The sequence below is a fragment of the Camelus dromedarius genome, chromosome 8 (assembly GCF_036321535.1).
Source record: "Camelus dromedarius isolate mCamDro1 chromosome 8, mCamDro1.pat, whole genome shotgun sequence".
NCBI lineage: Eukaryota > Metazoa > Chordata > Mammalia > Artiodactyla > Camelidae > Camelus > Camelus dromedarius.
Window position 1 is genome coordinate 51,955,401 of NC_087443.1, and position 18,767 is coordinate 51,974,167.

At 38.4% G+C, this 18,767-nt stretch overlaps 1 protein-coding gene across 2 annotated transcripts in view; it reads left to right on the top strand.

Annotated features, from left to right (window-relative positions):
- Positions 1–1,860: 1,860 nt before the first annotated feature.
- TNKS2 (tankyrase 2) overlaps positions 1,861–18,767 on the top strand; it is a 56,617-nt gene continuing 39,710 nt past the window's right edge. For both annotated transcript variants that reach the window (XM_031461381.2, XM_064488217.1), the window contains exons 1-3: positions 1,861–2,074; positions 15,460–15,684; positions 18,154–18,249. In XM_031461381.2, the coding sequence (XP_031317241.2) occupies positions 1,876–2,074; positions 15,460–15,684; positions 18,154–18,249 (520 nt within the window). In that variant the 5' untranslated portion in view covers positions 1,861–1,875. The remainder of the gene's footprint in view (positions 2,075–15,459; positions 15,685–18,153; positions 18,250–18,767) is intronic.

An 18,767-nucleotide genomic window follows, 5' to 3' on the forward strand; every position in this document is an offset into this window, starting at 1 on the left:
GTGTACTGTTGAAGACACCAAGTGCATTTCTTACACGAGGTGCATATATATTCTTGTAAGTAGTGGTCAAAAAGTTTCAATGCCTCTCATTTTAAATACTTGCACATGTGCACCAGAAGAATGCATAAGAATGTTCATAGCACTATTGTTTATAACAAAAAAACTGGAAACAAACCAAAGGCCAGTTGAATTGTAAATCTGTGGTATACTCACACAAGGCAACTTTATAAAACAATGAAAATGAATGCATGAGTCTTACAAACATCCCAAGTGAAAAAAGAGCTCAGACATATTTTTATAAAGCTCAAAAACAAAACTGAACAATATGTTGTTGAGGAATGGAATACACACATGGGAAAGGATTAATAAATACAAATCAGTAAACAAGGAATAAAATTGGAAAATATATTTGTCAAGAGGATAAAATATGAAAGAAAAATGATAGATGCAATAGTATTGGTCTTTTTCTAGTTCTTGGGTGCATTCATGGATATCCATTTATTAATATACAACATAATTCAAACCTATACTTAATGTATTATTATGTACATGTATAATTACATAATTTGCATGTTTATTAAAATACTCTCCAAAGTGTACAACCTGTATCTTTTAGCACAACAGTGAGTAGACATTCCGAACAAAAACTGAATTTGCTGAAAAACAGGTTAAGACTGGGGTGGTGGGGAGGAGGGGGTGCGGAGTGGGGGATGGGAAGCTTGTCTACACGCCAAAGGTCAACACGTATAATTTTATGTAAGCATACCTTTCTTTTGAACAGTTTCTTAAGACCAGGGTATAGAGTAGGGAATGATCAATAACAGCTGCATTACTACCTTAAGCGATAATTAATTATGTGCTTTTCTTGCTGTAACGGTAAGTAAAAATCCTCAACTCATTAAACTTTGTCAGCAATGTGTATACCCAGTATGTCCACACTTCAGCTAAGTCAGCATAATACTGATTTATGATGGGCCCTTCAGTTAGTCCTGAGTTAACACCCACGGAATGAGTAATTAATCTGAGCCATGTCTCTCAATTACTTGGAATTGGAACAAACTTTCATCACTTTCCTAATTGTCTTTAAATGGTCTTGGGGCGGCTCATCCAACCTTCCCATCAAGCAACTCATTCATTTCCAAAAAGTGGCTCACAAGAAACAACAAAACAGCAGTTGTGGGGTAAGGGAAGAGACAGTGGGGAGAAAAAGAAAAAAAAAAAAAATCCCCGAAGAGAAAGGGATTGTGGAAGTTGAAAAAATGGGTAAATTCCACATAAGAAGTTCAAAAAAATATGCAAGATAGGGGGAAAACTTCCAAGGGTTCTTTTCAGTTTAACAGCAGTAAGGAAATTCAGATCAGGAAATCCACTCTTTACAAATGACAATGAGCAAACTCTTTTCGACCTCAGGGAATCCCACCACAAAGATGGCGGTGGAATAAAGCCCCGTCTCCTCCCGCGGCCAGAGGCGCTCGCCTCACATTTCCCACAAGCCCCTCCGCGCTGCGCTCGCCGAAACCGGCCCCGCCAGTCTATGACCACTGCGCATGCGCGGCTGGACGTCACGGGCGCTCCCAGGGCTCGGCGGAGCTGGCAGGAGCGGCCTTGCCAGCTTCCGCCGCCGCGTCGCTTCAGATCTCGAACGGCGGGTTTGCGGCGCCTCTGCCGCCGCGGGGCAGTTGGGGGTCGCGGGGCCGAGCGAGGGGCGCGCGGCGGCGCGGCCATGGGACTGCGCCGAGCCTGGTGACAGCGGGAAGCCGTGCGGCCCGGGCCCTGAGCGCGTCTCCTCCGGGGGGCCTCGCCCTCCTGCTCGCGGGGCCGGGGCTCCTGCTGCCGTTGCTGGCGCTGCTGCTGGCGGCGGCGGCGGCCAGGATCATGTCGGGCCGCCGCTGCGCGGGCGGGGGCGCGGCCTGCGCGGGCGCGGCGGCTGAGGCCGTGGAGCCGGCGGCCCGCGAGCTGTTCGAGGCGTGCCGCAACGGGGACGTGGAGCGAGTCAAGAGGCTGGTGACACCCGAGAAGGTGAACAGCCGCGACACGGCGGGCAGGAAGTCCACCCCGCTCCACTTCGCCGCAGGTAACCCGGGGCCAGCGCCTCCTCGCCTCGTCCCAGACCCCACCTGCGCACCCGGGCTCGCAGGCCCGAAACCAGGCACAGTAGCCCCCAGCCCCCAGCCTTCCCCGCTAGGACTCCGGTCCCAGCCATCTCGAGGTCGTCGAGTGGGGACTGGGGAGATTGGGGGTAGGGGACTAGCGGGCGAGCGTGCCACACTCACTGGAAGTTTTTTTTTTTTTCTTCTTCTTTGTTTTGTATCAACAATACCTGTACCAACTTCCGGTCTTACTACCTTAAAAGGCCTCTACACACAAGAAAGAGTAGGGGACGTAGTAGACCTTGTGATTTTTAAAGGCCATTATCTCCGCAATCTATCTTTCTTGCGCTTTTCTCTGTAACTCGTATCAATCCTTTGGGTTAAAGTCTTTTGTAAAATGCAAGGATGTAATTTAGGAGGAGGAGTTTAGCTGACCACTGACACGTTAACGTTAACAGGTTTATCAGGGTAGTTAGTCATTAGAAAGTTTCTGGAGAGTCTAGAACAGTAACTAGCCTAGTTGGAGAGAACTGATATCTGACTTAGACTGGATGCGGGCAGGTAGTCTCTGCCAGGCACACACTAGTGGGGTGGAAAGTAGTAAAATGAGGAAAAATGGTGCAGGTACTCAAGCTTGGATCTATTAAATTGGGACTAACCTCGCCGCATTCTGAGATTCGGATCGTTTGAATTACTTTCTTTTAATATTTACTAGATTCACTTTATGATATAAGCGTATTAGATTTAATTGAATTTAAAAACTAGAGATGAGACAGGTTATTTCTATAAAGCATTTGTACATTTTACTTCGATGAAAGATAGTGACTGACGGTCGCTATCCTCAAGTGAGCCATGCGCGATTGAAAGTGGGAGTAGACTTCTTGTATTTCCGATAATCCTGATTTTCTCATTTCGTGTATTACTGATCGTTTAAAATTATTTTTCGCAAAAGCAGCTTTTTAACTATATTTAAAGTAAACAAGATCCTACCTTATAGCACAGGGAACTGTATTTAATGTCTTGTAATAACCCTGTGATGAAAAATAATAGGAAAAGGAATATATGTGTGTATCTGAACCACCATGCTGTACACCGGAATCTAATACAACAGGGTAAAGCGACTACACTTCAGCTTAAGAAATATATATTATCTACGGAAAAAGAAAAAAAAAAAGCAGTGTTTTAAAGCATTCTGGGTTTTTGGAGTAGGAATGATGAGCAGAGAAGGAGCATAAGAAAAATTTCCTTGTTCACAGACATTGGTTTTACACTTTGTACCAACGGGAGATTTTTTTTTTTTTTTTAACCTGTACCTGTTTTGAAATGTGACCACTACTGGGAGATACGCTTTCTTGATAAATTACAAATTTCACTGGGGAGGCTTTTAAGCAAGAAGCTTTGGGACCTTTGGTGGAAGAACTAGAAACAGCTTGTGGGCAGCAGAAGGGGAAGGGAGAAAAATACTAAAGTCAAATCTCCCGGTTACTCTTCTTGCTGAAAATTTTTTTCATCAATGCTGCCTTTCCTCAGCTAATTTGGATTGTTCTGTATGTCCATGTAGTCAATATTTAAACAACTGATTTGGCAAACTGTCATAACTAAATGATACATAATCCAAGGGGTAGTGTTACTTAGATTCTGTTCACTTGATCTGTGGGGTAAAAATAACCAAGAAAGATCTTAGTTGCTACCTTTCAAGAATTTGTTGTATTAATGAGTTCATATCTGAAAATAGTAATATTTACAGATTTAAGGTTATAGATTAGCTTCTTATTGTTCCTCCCAACCATCCCATCCTCAGTTCTGTCCCAACATTTCAAAGTACTTTTTACATAGATTTCACTTGATTTGTTCAGATGGAAATGGAAAACTTACTTTAGGAACTACCCCTCACAGTTTACCCAAACTATCAGGTACAGGTTATAAGATTAAGAATTTAAAGTATAAAAAGAAGTAATAAAATAAAAATTACTAATAGTCTACATTAAACCGGAGCTTTAAAGCCCTATATTTAAGCCCAGATATATAAGAAACTTTTTTTTAAATTTGCTTTGTAAATTCAACCTAAATTATTAATTAGATTGAGAGAATCTGTTTTTAATTTTTAAATAAATACATCCAACTGCATTTTCTCTTAATGTGTGAATACATTTTATAAACTCTTTGTTGGTGGTAAGTTATCAGTCATGTTGATGTGCATATAAGCATGTCATTGGAAGCTCAGTGGAGGTGGTGGGATTCTGTGACTGCCTGTCCGAGCAGTTTCTTGTGTTTGTACCTTGTAAGCTATGGGAGAAAAATCTTTTTTTTCCCCTTTAACCAGTTAAAGTTTGGAGGTTTTTATTGGTGGGGGATAGACATGGTTTTGCCTTTTTGTTTTGACTTCGAAGGAACAGGAGGAATGGGAGGTCTGTGCAGACCAAGGAAAATTAATCAGAATATAACAGTTTAGAAAAAACTTGGTCTGTCTTTTTATCTAAAATATTTAGTTCAATTAAAAGAATAATCTCTTGCCAGCCCTCATAATCAACATAAACAGGAGCTTTTTTCATATTAGGTGCTTTTTGTTTTGAACTAGATTACGCTTCTTAGATAAGTATGCTTCTAAGAAGTCACTTCTTATGAGAAAAATTTTTTCCTCTTCAATCCCCCTGCCACCAACTCCTTACTTACCCTCCCCACCACACACAGGATCTGAATGTTTTTTTTGTGACACATCACAAAACTTGTAGAGGCAAGTTGGTGGTAAGGAGGCTGCAGCCCTAATTTTGCTAAAAGCAGTAGCATCTGAAATTCTTGACAGTATAATCCCCTAGAAAACAGCAGATTTCAGTAGAAGAGATTGTTTCTCTGAATTTATTTCTGAAAGATGAAGAGGGTCAGGAACTTTGGGAGAGTCATCTTATCATCCAGTATAGTCAAAGAAAGACAGAAATAGCATTCTCTAGAATCTTAGAACTCAGGGGACAGACGTGGGGAGAGTAGAATTCCCTGGCTTGAGAATCTTAAATACTCTTTGGAGTATGCAGAGAGATATCATTCAGTAGAAAAGTATGTAAAATAATTTACTAGGTTCAAGGAATTCAGGTATAGAGATGGTGGGTGTGTGTATGTAGTTGGAGAATGACAAGTTGAAAAGGCTTGCATTGTTAGTTCTAGCTAAAAAGGTAATGCTTGTTTTGTATTTGTAGTATGTTACTGTCCTATATTTGTGGTATGCTACTCAGCCATGTACATTGGCCTGTCAGACTTAACTTTGATTATTATATTCAACTGTGTGAATTGCATATAAGAGGGCTTTTTTTTTTTTTTTGAAAGAAGGAAGTGGAATTAGAGCATCTGGAATTTATTATACAAGCAACTGATATCAAAACTAGAGTTATTTATTCTAGAGATGAACAAAAACCAAGGTCAATCAATGTTGTTGTCTTCATATATGTTGAAGATAGTCAAGTAGAAAAGTAAGTATGACTAGGTGGCTGTGGCAGTCAAAACTAGGGCCAGTAGGTGAAAGATTACAAGGAGTCAGACTGCCTTTAACAATCTACTCAACTGAGGGCTTGGCTGGAAGTCTCCAAACAGTGGCTGGATTGGCACCTCTCAGAGATAGTGTGAAAGGACTTCTGTATAGGGTAGGCAGTTGGACCAATAGGTCAGAATCTGAGTTATGTAAGAAAGTGGAATGATTCCTTTAATTTGAGGGTTTGACAACTCAGCTACCAGAGATTTAGTTTTTGTGATTGCCATTGATAACTTGTACCAAAATGGTGCTATTTGAAGACCTTCAATACTGTTTCCAAAGCATTTCCTTCTTTTGGCTGTAGGCCTACATCATAAGTTTGAGAGATGCACAAAATGTAACCATATTTCTTATGTAGGAATAAAATTATGAACTGTTGTGTCCAGGATTGGTTTTTGCTGTGGGGGAGAATTAAATTCTGCAAGAGTAGAAAACCCCACTATCAAATAAAAACAGTCTATTTACGATTTCAGATTTTTTTTTAGTTTATTTATCAGATCTCCCAGTATGTTATCAAGACTTGAGCTATACCTTTTTCCTCAGGTCTTGCTGGATTTAGAAGTAGGCAGTTGATTTCAGTAACAACTAGTTTGGAGTACTTGTTTCAGTACTTCCACATTTAGATTGTCAGAATTTCATCTCCCCAGAGGCCATGGCATCGTTTTCCAAGTTTCTCCTAGTCTGACTAGACTGTTTGTCCCAAACTGAGCTAGGCAAAACTTCCTATGTATTCCTCATGCTCAAGAAATATATGCAGGAAGTATTTTTTCTCGTTCTTAGTAAACTAAAGTTAATAGTAAAAGAGAAGTTTAAAATGACGTCCCTTACGTAAATCTGACAAAAGTCCTGATGGTGTAAGTCAAGCTAAAGGCTTCTTGATTATACATTCTCGTCCACTAGACGACAGGAGCCTTCTCTGTTTCATGGCATTTATTGACGTTTTCTGTTTTTGAACGTTTCCTTCTGACAATGCCCTGTGTGACACCAGCCTGCCTTTAGATTGGTAAGACATCACTCTCTTTTCATATTGGACCAGCTGCGTCATCAGTGGCCCATTCCACCTTTGGACTGTAAAAAAGGGGAGGTAGTGGTTCCTAAGAGTGTAAGTCGATTTCTCTATAGTGACTTCCAGTGCTTCACAGCTTTTTGGAAGCCTTTCAGATGAAAGCATGTTTCCCTGTATAGCAGCAAAACATGTTACTGTTAACAATAGTCATGGTTGGCAGGACAGTTCCTGGGGCTGCTGAAACGAATGGCATCTCAAAGATAATGAAACTTGACAAGAGAAATAGAATAGACTGCTTTTCTTAGTGGCCAGAAATCATTAATTCCATTTTTTCTGTCGGTCATTTGCTTACTGTTCCAACAAAGTATTAGACATGCACTACGCAGATGTTTATCATTTCCTCCTACATGCCAGATAATGGCCTTGGCCAGTTAACAGAAATGAACAGAACCCAATAACTGCCTTTAAGTAACACAGTTTATTGATCCGCAAATTTACTTTCCAGATAAACCTGTCTTGTTTTGTTGTCAGGGCTTTATAGTAGATTCAAACTCAATGTACGATTTCATCAGAATTTTTATATTTGAAGATGACTGCTGTTCCATAATTAGAAAATCAACCACAATGTATCCTGAGCAGCCATGACTGCTAACTGTAGCCTTCTGATTCCTTTGTAAAGAGATCCTCAGTGTATGGAGATTGGCATTGACTCTAAAGATATGCCTATTCGTGTTGTACCTGGCCAGTGAGAGCATGATCAGAATGTACCTTGCAAAGCTATTTTTTCTTCAAGAAATGAGTACTTAACAAAAGTGCTTTGAAACTCGAGACTGTAAGAATGTGGATTTCATCAGGAATTAGCCCTCAAAGTTTGGGAAGCCACTTAAATTTAAAGGTTTTACCAAACTTCCAACAGTATATTTTAAAATTTGAAAAAGCTATCTACTGACCCCCTGTAAATAATGTCCTTTCATGTCGAGAAATGGCTTCAAACATTGAAAATCTCAAACTGTCTACTCTTTCAGGATGACTTCTACACACATATTATAGTCCTTACAATGTGGCTTGAAAACATGCTGATTTCTGTCACTCTAGACCGGTTTCAGACATCTTAAAGGCTAGGGAGGCATTTGCTACAGTTATTGAAGTAGAAGTTATCTGTGTCTTGGACTGTTGGTAACTATGTAGATAAAATCACCTTAACCTGTCTACCCATATCTCCTCCTTAGCTAAAATTTCAGTTTCAGTATTTAGTCATACACATCGGTATTGGTTCTGTCTCTCTTTAACTCTGGTTTGAGGCAACCCTCTTCTTTTTTTTTGAATGGAAGTATAGTCAGTTACAGTGTGTTGATTTCTGATGTACAGTGTAATGTTTCAGTCATAGATACACATAGGTATATTCCTTTTCCTATTCTTTTTCATTATAGGTTACTACAAGATATTGAACATAGTTCCCTGTGCTATACAGAAGAAACTTGTTTATTTATTTTATATAGTAGTAGTTAATATTTGCAAATCTCGAACTCCCAGTGTATCCCTTCCCACCCCCTTTCCCCACTGGTAACTGTAATTTTTTTTTTTATGTCTATGAGTTTGTTTCTGTTTTGAAGATAAGTTCATTAGTGTCTTCTTTCTTTTTCTAGATTCCACATATGAGTGATATCATATAGTATTTTTCTTTCCTTTTCTGGCTTACTTCACTTAGAATGACAAGCTCCAGGTCCATCCATGTTGCTGCAAATGGCATTATTTTATTTTATTTTATTTTATGGCTGAGTAGCATTCCATTGTATAAATATACCGCAACTTTTTTATTGATTTATAATCATTTTACAATGTTGTATCCAATTTCAGTGTAGAGCACAATTTTTCAGTTATACATGAACGTATATATAATTCATTGCCACACTTTTTTCTCTGAGCTACCATTAAGATCTTGTATATATTTCCCTGTGTTATACAGTATAATCTTGTTTATCTGTTCTACATTTTGAAATCCCAGTCTGTCCCTTCCCACCCCCCGCCCCCTTGGCAACCACAAGTTTGTATTCTATGTCTATGATTCTGTTTCTGTTTTGTATTTATGTTTTGTTTGGTTTTTTTTTTTTTTTTTTTTTTAGATTCCACATATGAACGATCTCATACGGTATTTTTCTTTCTCTTTCTGGCTTACTTCACTTAGAATGACATTCTCCAGGAACATCCATGTTGCTGCAAATGGCATTATGTTGTCAGTTTTTATGGCTGAATAGTATTCCATTGTATAAATATACCACATCTTCTTTATCCAGTCATCTGTTGATGGACATTTAGGCTGTTTCCCTGTCTTGGCTATTGTAAATAGTGCTGCTATGAACATTAGGGTGCAGGTGTCATTTTGAAGCAGGATTCCTGGGTCATAGGTTAAGTCTATTCCTGGTCTTTTGAGGAATCTCCATACTGTTTTCCACAATGGCTGTACCAAACTGCATTCCCACCAGCAGCATAGGAGGGTTCCCTTTTCTCCACAGCCTCTCCAGCATTTGTCATTTGTGGCCTTTTGAATGATGGCCATTCTGACTGGTGTGAGATGATACTTCATTGTAGTTTTGATTTGTATTTCTCTGATAATTAGCGGTACTGAGCATTTTTTTCATGTATTGGCCATTTGTATGTCTGCATTGAAGAATTGCTTGTTTAGATCTTCCCATTCTTGGATTGGCTCTTTTTTTTTTATTATTATTAAGTTGTATGAGCTGTTTATATATTCTGGAAATTAAGCCTTTGTCAGTCACATCATTTGCAAATATTTTCTCTCATTCCTAATGTTGTCCTTTTGTTTTGCTTATGGTTTCCTTTGCTGTGCAAAATGAAGCAACCTTCTTCTGTTCCCAATGATATTTTTACAAAAGGCTACACTTGACCTTTCTTCAGACTTGACCTTTCTTCAGGTCACCAATCCTTTGGAACAGTTATCTTATTAATTGACTCCATCTCTTGTAACAACTAGAGATAGTGCCCACCTCACACTCCGTTTTTTGGAAGTTACTCTGTGAGTTGCCACTTTGATTTCTTCAGATGTGTTGATTACCACTGAAGAAATAGTGACCCTTCTCTAAGTGCTTGGTTACATTAAGTAACTTTCCAAAGGAAGAGATATCTTTACTAATTTTTCTTATTTTGATTCCTTTTTTCTTACTCTCCAACTTAAGAAGTTTCTTCTAAAAGTGTTTCTTCCGAATGGATGCTAAGTGGGTGGGATAGCAGAACCACTGATTGGGGCAGCTGTGAGTGGCTTACATGAGGAGGACAGTGTGTTCAACAGTGCCCAGGCTGTGATAAGGAAGATTCAGGTCAGAGCATAGTGGCAGCAAATTTGGCCTTTTCCTCTGTGAAATTTTCTATTTGGCTTCTACAGTGCCATAGTTTCTAAGTTTTAATTGTCAGTCTCCTTTTCTCATGCTGTGATATATTAATTCAGCAAATAACAACATTGCTATGTGCCATGCAGTGTGAAGGACCCTGGGGAAGTAATGATGAGCTAAGATAGACATGGCTCCTGCCCTTTGTGAACTTGAAGAGCCTAGGAGATAAGTACAAAACAGTAATTACAAATTTTAATAAGTGCCAGAAGATATTGTTGTGAACAATGAACAAAAGTTTCTGAGTCGTCGTTGTCATCCTCCTCCTCCTCCAGATCTTGCATTCTAGTGGAGGAGAGGGGAAAACCAACTGAATTGGATGTATGGTTGTGCAGAATGGACTGCTTTAGATAGGATGATCAGGGATGGCCTCCCTAAGGTGGAGACATTTAGATTAGACAGTAAGTAGAAGTGAGGGATGCAGAGAGCAAGGGAGGAACAGTCCAAGCTAATGGGCAGCATGTACCACTGAATGCTGAAGGTTGGCATATTCGATGAACTGAAAGCAAGCTGGATCATAGTTCAGAAAGGGGAGAGTGGTATGTAATGAAGTTCTATAACTTAGGGAAGTAGGTAACTGCCAGTTCATGCAGCAGGCCTTGTAGGCCACAGTAGAGTGATTGGATTTTATTCTAAGAGCATCAGTGGGAAGCCAATGAATTATTTTGAACAGGGGTATGCTATGATGATTGTTTTTAAAGACCACTGGGGACAGAGGTAGAAATGAGAGGCCCAGTTGGAGATTTTTGCAATAGTTCAGGCTGGAGGCAGTGGTGGTTGGGTTGGGGCAGTGTCGGTGGAAGTGAAGAGAAGTTAGGGAACATGTTGAATCTGAGATGCCTTTGAAAGATCCAGGTAGAGATATGTCCAGTAAACAGTCTGGAATTCAGGTGAAAAGTCTAGCCTGGAGATTTAAATTTGAGGGTTGTGTATATCTAGGTGGTAGTTAAAGCCATAGGAGTAGATGACATCATCCAAGAGGGGAAAATGGGTAGAGAACCAAGTCTTGAGGAATCCCAGCATTTAAAAATTGGGTGGAGTAACCAAGAAGCCCCCAGGGAGATAGAACATGTCCAAAATTTGAATTCTTCATCTTCTGCCACAAACCTATTTTGTCTGTAGCCTTCCTAATCTGAGTTGATGCAAACTTCACCCCTCCGTTTCTCAGCCCAGAAACCTTGGAGTCACCCATGACTCCTCTCTTGCCCCCAGCCTCTGTTACCTCCTCACCCTTACCCTCACTCTGCATCCAATCTATGAGCAAACTGTGCTAGCTTTACCTTCAGAGTACCCAGAATCTGCCACTTATTATTCTGACAATTGCCATTACATTATGGTCCAAACCACCATAGTCTGATTTACTTCTAATCTAAACCCCCTTAAATCTAGTCTCAGCACAACAATTAGAGGGTATTTTTCAAATATAAGTCATATCATTTAATTTACCTGCTTAAAACCCTGCAGTGACTCTCCATTTTCCTCACAGTAAAAAAGCCATGGTTCTTACAGTGGTCTTCAAGTCTCTCTACCTGGCTGGCTGGCTGTCATTGCTTCTAATCTCATTTGCCTCTATGCTACCCCTTCCTCAGTCAGCTCCAGTCACTCTGCCCTTCCTACTGTTGCTCAGTAAGGTTAGCTCTCTTTCTTTGAAATCTTTAATCAAATGTCACAATCTCAACTTTATGACCCCCTCCCCCTACATACACCCTGATCACTCCTTATTCTGCTCTTTTTCTAGTTACTTTCTAATATACTTGTTTTATGCATTTATTTTTTATCTCCCTCACCTCCATAGAATAGAAACTCCTCAAAGGCAGAGATTTCATCTGTTTTGTTCACTGGTATGTCCCAGAAAAATGTTCATTACATAGTTGATATTCCCTGATCGTTTGTTAAATGAATAGATATGGAAAACCAGGAATGTCTGATGTCATGGAAACTCTGGAGAGGATGTTTCAAGGAGGAGGGAGTAGTCATTAAATATCGCTGAGAGGTCTAGTCAGATGAGGACATACATGTTCTTTGGGCTTGGAGACATGGAGATTGTTACTGGCCTTGATGAAAGCAGTTGTAAAGAAGAACCCAAACTATATTTGGGAGAAATGTAAATGGAAGATAAAGAATTGGTGACAGTCCTTAATGGTTTGAAAATGCAGGGAAGCAGAGAAATGGAAATGTGAATAAAATAATAATAAAATGGAAGATACAAAACATATTACATACTGTTAGGAATGATCTGGTGGAAAGGGAGAGATTGATGTGGGTGAGGAGCGAATGAAGACCTTGAAAAGGTAAGAAAGGACCACAGTGCAAGGTGAGAACACATAGATCTTAGATAAAAGTACACTTCTTTCAACAAAACAGGTAGAAAATTAGTACTCCCTACTCCAACTTCATTTATTTTTGTGCATAGCTTCAAACACCATCTTTATGGTCATGACTCCAAAATGTCAGTCTCTAGCTCAGACTAATTTCCTTAGTTCAAGATGCCCAGAACCTTCTACTTTCTGGGCATTTGTTTTTCAAACTCAGCATTTCCAAAAGCAAATTACCTTATCTCACAAAACCTCTTTTTTTACCTTGTATCTTAGGTATCTGATAATCATCTCCATTCCTTCTCTCCTTTACCCAAATTAAAGAAGTCACCAGATGCTGTCAGTTTTCTCTTCTCTCTTTAGTTACTCCTGTCAACATTGTATGCAGTAGCAAAAGATTAGAAACAACTACTAACTACTCATGAGAAAAGAACTGTTAAGTTTTGATACTTGAAATCCATAAAATAGATGCTGATAATAGTTTATTTCTAGATTTTTTTTAAAGGAAGGTACAGAATAGGAGATACAGATATAGATATAGGTAGATAAACATATGTAGGTATAGATATAGATAGGTATTTGTTTGTCCTGTAGTGACCATTGATGTAGCAGTATTTTTCAGACTGTTTCTAAGAGATGCCTCTGGAATATAGGGATAATTTCCTTTGGATCTTTGTGAAGGAGAACTAGGATTCAACCTGAATAGTATTATTTTAAATTGAATTCAGTTAATTTGCAACTCTGTGAGAGCCAGCTGTGTACTAGGCATTGGATATTTTGCAGCAAACAAGACACATATTGGTATTTTATGTAAGATTTTATTAGGAAATGCTAACTCAAAAAGATTTACACACCCCTATGTTCATTGCAGCATTATTTACAATAGCCAAGCCAAGGAAAAAACCTAAGTGACTATCCAGGGATGAATGGATAAAGAAAATGTGGCATATATATACACAGTGGAATATAATTCGGCCGTAAAAAAGAATGAAATCTTGCCATTTGCAACAGCATAGATGGACTTTAAGGGCATTATGCTATGTGATTTAAGTCAGACAGAAATAGACCAACTATGATTTCACTTACATGTGGAATCCTTGGCCGGGGGGGTGTGGAGATTAGGTTTATTTATTGGAGGATGTACTGGGGATTGAACCCAGGACCCTGTGCATGCTAAGTGTGCGTTCTACCGCTTGAGCTATATCCTTCTCCATACATGTGGAATCTTAAAACAGAAAACTCAAACTCATAGATACAGGGAACAGATTGGTGTTTGCCAGAGGTGCAGGGATGGGTGAAATGGGTAAAGGTGGTCAAAAGATATAAATTTCCTTTAGATAGAATTCCTTCCTATAAAATAAATAAGTCCTTGGGATGTAGTGTACAACATGGTGACTATAGTTAATAATAATATTGCATTATATATTTGAAAGTTGCTAAGAGAGTAGATCTTAATGTTAACTAGATTTATTGTGGTGTTCATTTTGCAGTATATACAAATATTAAATCATTACGTTGTACACCTAGAATTAATACAACCATATACATAAGTTATATCAATTTTTTTAAAAGACCAAAAAATATTTCATGAAAATCTGTTGCCTGAAAGTAGCTTGGAAAACACTAGTCTAAAACAAACAAACAAAATTAGTCTACAAGACGCAGTCTAGACACCACCTTAGGGGGGACATCTCAGGTTCTTCATCATCTGGCTTCGGGTATTCTGTGTGCCCTGGCTATTATGAATGACTTGCTCTGTACATTTTCTTTCTTCCGCTTGGAGTGCAGTGCTCTTTCCTTGCTTAGCTTTTTCCCATCCCTTACCTCTTCTCTCCTCTCCTCATTCTCCTAATGATCCATTAATTTTTCTGTAAGTCTTCAGCTCCAATATCATCACTAGAGTCTCCTCTGGGGTTGTCCTTCCTATTCTCTGCTTTCCCCCAATGTAGGTGTTCCCTTCTTTGAGCTGTAGTAGCACTTTATATATACCTCTATAATGAGTTAGTGTGTATTGAAATTACTGGTTCTTACTGTTTCTCCACATCTTAAATTGTAAGCTCTCTAAGAATAGAGAGAATCAAAGATACCCACTTCTGTGACATAGAGCTTAGCAATATTGAAACAAAACAAACTAATAAAGAATCCAGTTAATCTCTTCAGTCATCTGCTGACTCTTACCTTAGCTGCAGCTAGGCCAGCCCCAGACATAGACCTTGGAAAGATTGTATGTCATTGCTTTTTCAGCTTCACTCTGGTCTTCTTAGAAGGACTACATTCAAGATTGGTAGTTTTAAGAATATTCTGATAAATTTTTGGGTGAATGAGAAGGTCTTTTCTCTCTCTCCCAACATACACAAATACTTCCCCATCTGCTTTATCATGTCCTTTTCTTTTCACAATTAACTCTAAAAAGATTTTAGGTGCTATTATGTGGGAATGGTAAGAGATTGAAACTCATTGGTACTAAATCCATAAACCAGTGTAAATGAGTTGTCAGCCTTTTTTTGTTTTGTTTTTTATGGGGGCCATTACAGCAGAACTGTGGGACATGGGTTTCTAAAGGAGGCCTCCTACCTAGAAAGAAGTTGCTTGTGTTGTACAAGTGGCAAAGTAGGGGTTCCTGTGAAAACAGCTGATTTCACACTTTTGCCTAGTATCACCTCTGTCTTCACTCCATCGACAGATACAAACTGTTGTTGCTATCCCAGAGTCCGCCAGTTTAGTAGAAACATTTTATGAGATAGATGTGGGAAAGGGATTCTACCAAGTTGGTTCGATACATGTATTTTAAATACCTGATAATGTATGCACACTAAGTATGCAAAATGCTGCATTTGCAATTAGAAATGCTGTTGTAGAGTGGGAAACTTCTGAACTTTGGGCTTCAGTCACTTTTAACCTTTCTCTGAAGTTAGTAGTATGACCTAAGGTATTGGAGAGACCCTTTGGCTTTCTCATAAAGATTAGTTAGCAATGTATTTCACCTTATCAGTGAATTCCTGAATTGTTGAATCTATTACTATTTTCCATCTAAAAGTATTTTAGCATGGCTTCTACTTTACTGATTCTATTTTAATTTATTTTCTTTGGAGAACTTAAATGTGAATAATTTGTTTTCTTCTAGGTTTTGGGCGGAAAGATGTGGTTGAATATTTGCTTCAGAATGGTGCAAATGTCCAGGCACGTGATGATGGGGGCCTTATTCCTCTTCATAATGCATGCTCTTTTGGTCATGCTGAAGTAGTCAATCTCCTTTTGCGACATGGTGCAGACCCAAATGCTCGTGATAATTGGAATTACACTCCTCTCCATGAAGCTGCAATTAAAGGAAAGATTGATGTTTGCATCGGTAAGACTGTTTACATTCCAGAATTTTTTTAAAGTAGTTTGTAACTATTCTGAATCTAGATTGAATTTATTTGTTAATGTGATCAAATTCTGCCAGGCTAAATTTAAATCTTTAAGAACACTTCATGATTTAATCCAACCACTGTTTACTGAATGTTATTTTGTAGGTGGTACTGGGCTTAAATTTTTTAGAGACCAGAGTAGTACAAAATTCCTCTTCTCTAGAAATGTGAATTCTCTTGGGAATAATACACACAAAGAACCAGAGGGAGGCGTGGTGGAAGTGAACAGAGAGTATTAGAGGACAGTGAGTGCAGTGACCAGGCTGGAGTTGAGTCACTCCTTCCTGAGTCTTCCCAGAAAGTCTTGGGGAGACAGGTTGAAAAGGTAGGTAGGGACTTCCTTATAAGGAGTTTCAGACTCCAGGTTAAGGAGCTTGATATTGTTATGTAGAATGTGGAATCATTCAAGATTTTAAGGAGGGTACTGTGTGCTGAGAGTAGTATATTTTAGAAAGAGTGATGTGGTAGAGGGCTGAATAGAAAGGATGGCATTAGGGAGGCTGGCTAGGAAGCTGTAGAATAAGGCACATGAGAAATGAAGCAGGCATGCAACTAGAATGGTTATAGAATAGAAATGGCAGAATAAAGAAGCATTTGAAGAAAAAAATATCAATCATTTAGAATACTTTAAATTAACGAATGAAATAGGATTTGCCTGACAGGCTGATCACTGACAGAAAATTATATGTGAGAAGGCTGCTTATTTGAGAATTTTCAGTAATGGGGTATTGACTTTTCTGAGTCTAACAGAGTTAGGGATTTTGGACTCTGCTACCTTACCTCTATTTCCTGATGTAAAACGGGGGCAGTTGAAATCTTTAAGACAGATAGAAAGCCAATTCTGTGCACTAGGGAAAGTCCAAGGGCTCTATGCTAGATTTAAATTGTTCTTTCTTTCCCCCAAAACCCCAAATCACTTTATGCCAAAGTGACCAGTTTAGTTTAAATTAGGCAATTTATAAAAATAAGAAAAGGATTACCTAGTAACCTCTGCCCAATTCTTTCTTGTGTGTTATCTTAAATTGCTACTGCCTCTGCTCAGAATCCTTTTCTGGTACCTCAATTTCAGACATACAAATAATTAATGTAGAGTTTTCCAAATACAGTTAAAGATCTGCACTGTCCAGAATGGTAGTTGAGGATGTGTAATGTGGCTAGTTGAGATATACTGTAAGGGAAAAATACATAGATTTCAAAGACAGTACAAAAAAAAAAAAAAAGGAGTGCAGAATACCTCAATTTTATATTGATTACAATATAAATGTAAATATTGAAATAAAAATATTTTGAGTATTTTGGTTTAAATAAGATTTGTTAAAATTAATTTAACGTCTTTATAATGTGGCTGCTAGAAAATTTTAAACTACATATGTAGCTCACATTTATGACTCATGTTTTATTTCTCTTGGATATCATTGTTACAGATAGTAGAGTAGAGTGAACCTTAACCCTATTAAAGAACAGGAGCTGGGCTTCCCTTTTTGCATGTATTTATTTGCCTGTCTTTCCCCAGCTCCTTATTTATAGTGTGCTGGAATAGCTTTATGTAACATATAACAGTATGTACAGAGTAGAGCATAAGTCTTCTCTTTTTATGTGCTTTGAGATATAATGTAGCGGTTTTTTTTTTTTAACATTTTTCTATTGAGCTATAGTCATTTTACAATGTTGTGTCAAATTCTAGTGTAGAGCACAATTTTTCAGTTATACATGAACATACATATATTCATTGTCACATTTTTTTTCACTGTGAGCTTCCATAAGATCTTGTATATATTTCCCTGTGCTATATAGTATAATTTTGTTTATCTACTCTGCATATGTCTGTCAGTATCTACAAATTTTGAAATCCCAGTCTGTCCTTTCCCACCCCCCACCCTAATGTAGCAGTTTTGATTTGGGGTTTGTTAACCCTGCAGAGAATTTTTTTTTTCTGTTTTTCTTTTTCTTTTTTTCTTTTAAGAATTTACCTGTGGTGTTTTTTACTTTTTATTTTTTAAATCCCAGATCTCTATTACTAGACTATTCATACCTTTAGAAATTTCATTTCTGTTATAACAGAATAATCTTTCTAGCATAGGCAATGTTCATTTGGAATGAGAAAACAGAAAACAAGCTTTCAAGCAAACTTGTCTTTTAGTTCCTTGTACACTCTATCCATCCTTAGTTACTTGCAAAGCAAAATCTGACGTTGCGCTTAGGGGATATTTATTTAATGGTCTAATACAGTAAATAATGGAATATTTTATATATTTGTATCTTTAAAATATAACATTTACCATACTGTCAGGATATGAAAAGTTTTTAAATAACTTTGAGACTTCTGGACCAGAATTTTTGTGAAAGTGATTTACTAAAATCAAATTGTCACAATTACTATTTTGAAAGGTAGTGTTGCTCTTTTTCAGTGCTCTTACAGCATGGAGCTGAGCCAACTATCCGAAATACAGATGGAAGGACAGCATTGGATTTAGCAGACCCGTCTGCCAAAGCAGTGCTGACTGGTAAGTCTGCACACTGTTGAGTATTCCGGGAAGAATATAAAGGATGAGCCTGCTAAGTAGATAGTCAGCTTCCTGCAGTTCATGACCTCAGCTAGATTTTTTAAATAGTGTCAGTTCAGTTGCTATTCTTTTCTGTGTCTGGACAGTTAACATTTGATTCTTGTCTAAGAAAGGTGACTTTTTTTTTTTTATTAGTATTTAAATTTGTGATTCCTGCCTTATTAGGGGCAGGGATGGTAGATAATTGTGTGTTATAACCATTCTGTTGCTTTTCTAAACAGAAGAGTCTGGGCAGATCAGTTTCAGTACCATGAGGAATGCTAGTTACTGTGCTCTGGTGGAACTAATTCATGCCCTTGGAACCTATTAAGATTAGAAGACTGTGGTCTCTAGGTTTAGGTTGATTTTAGACGTCAAGCTTTTTTGACTGCTAGTATCTGCTTCACATGTTTTCTCCCTTATCAGAGGGTTTCTTCATAAGCAGCTGTCTGCTGTATTATTTTCTGGATTCTTACCTA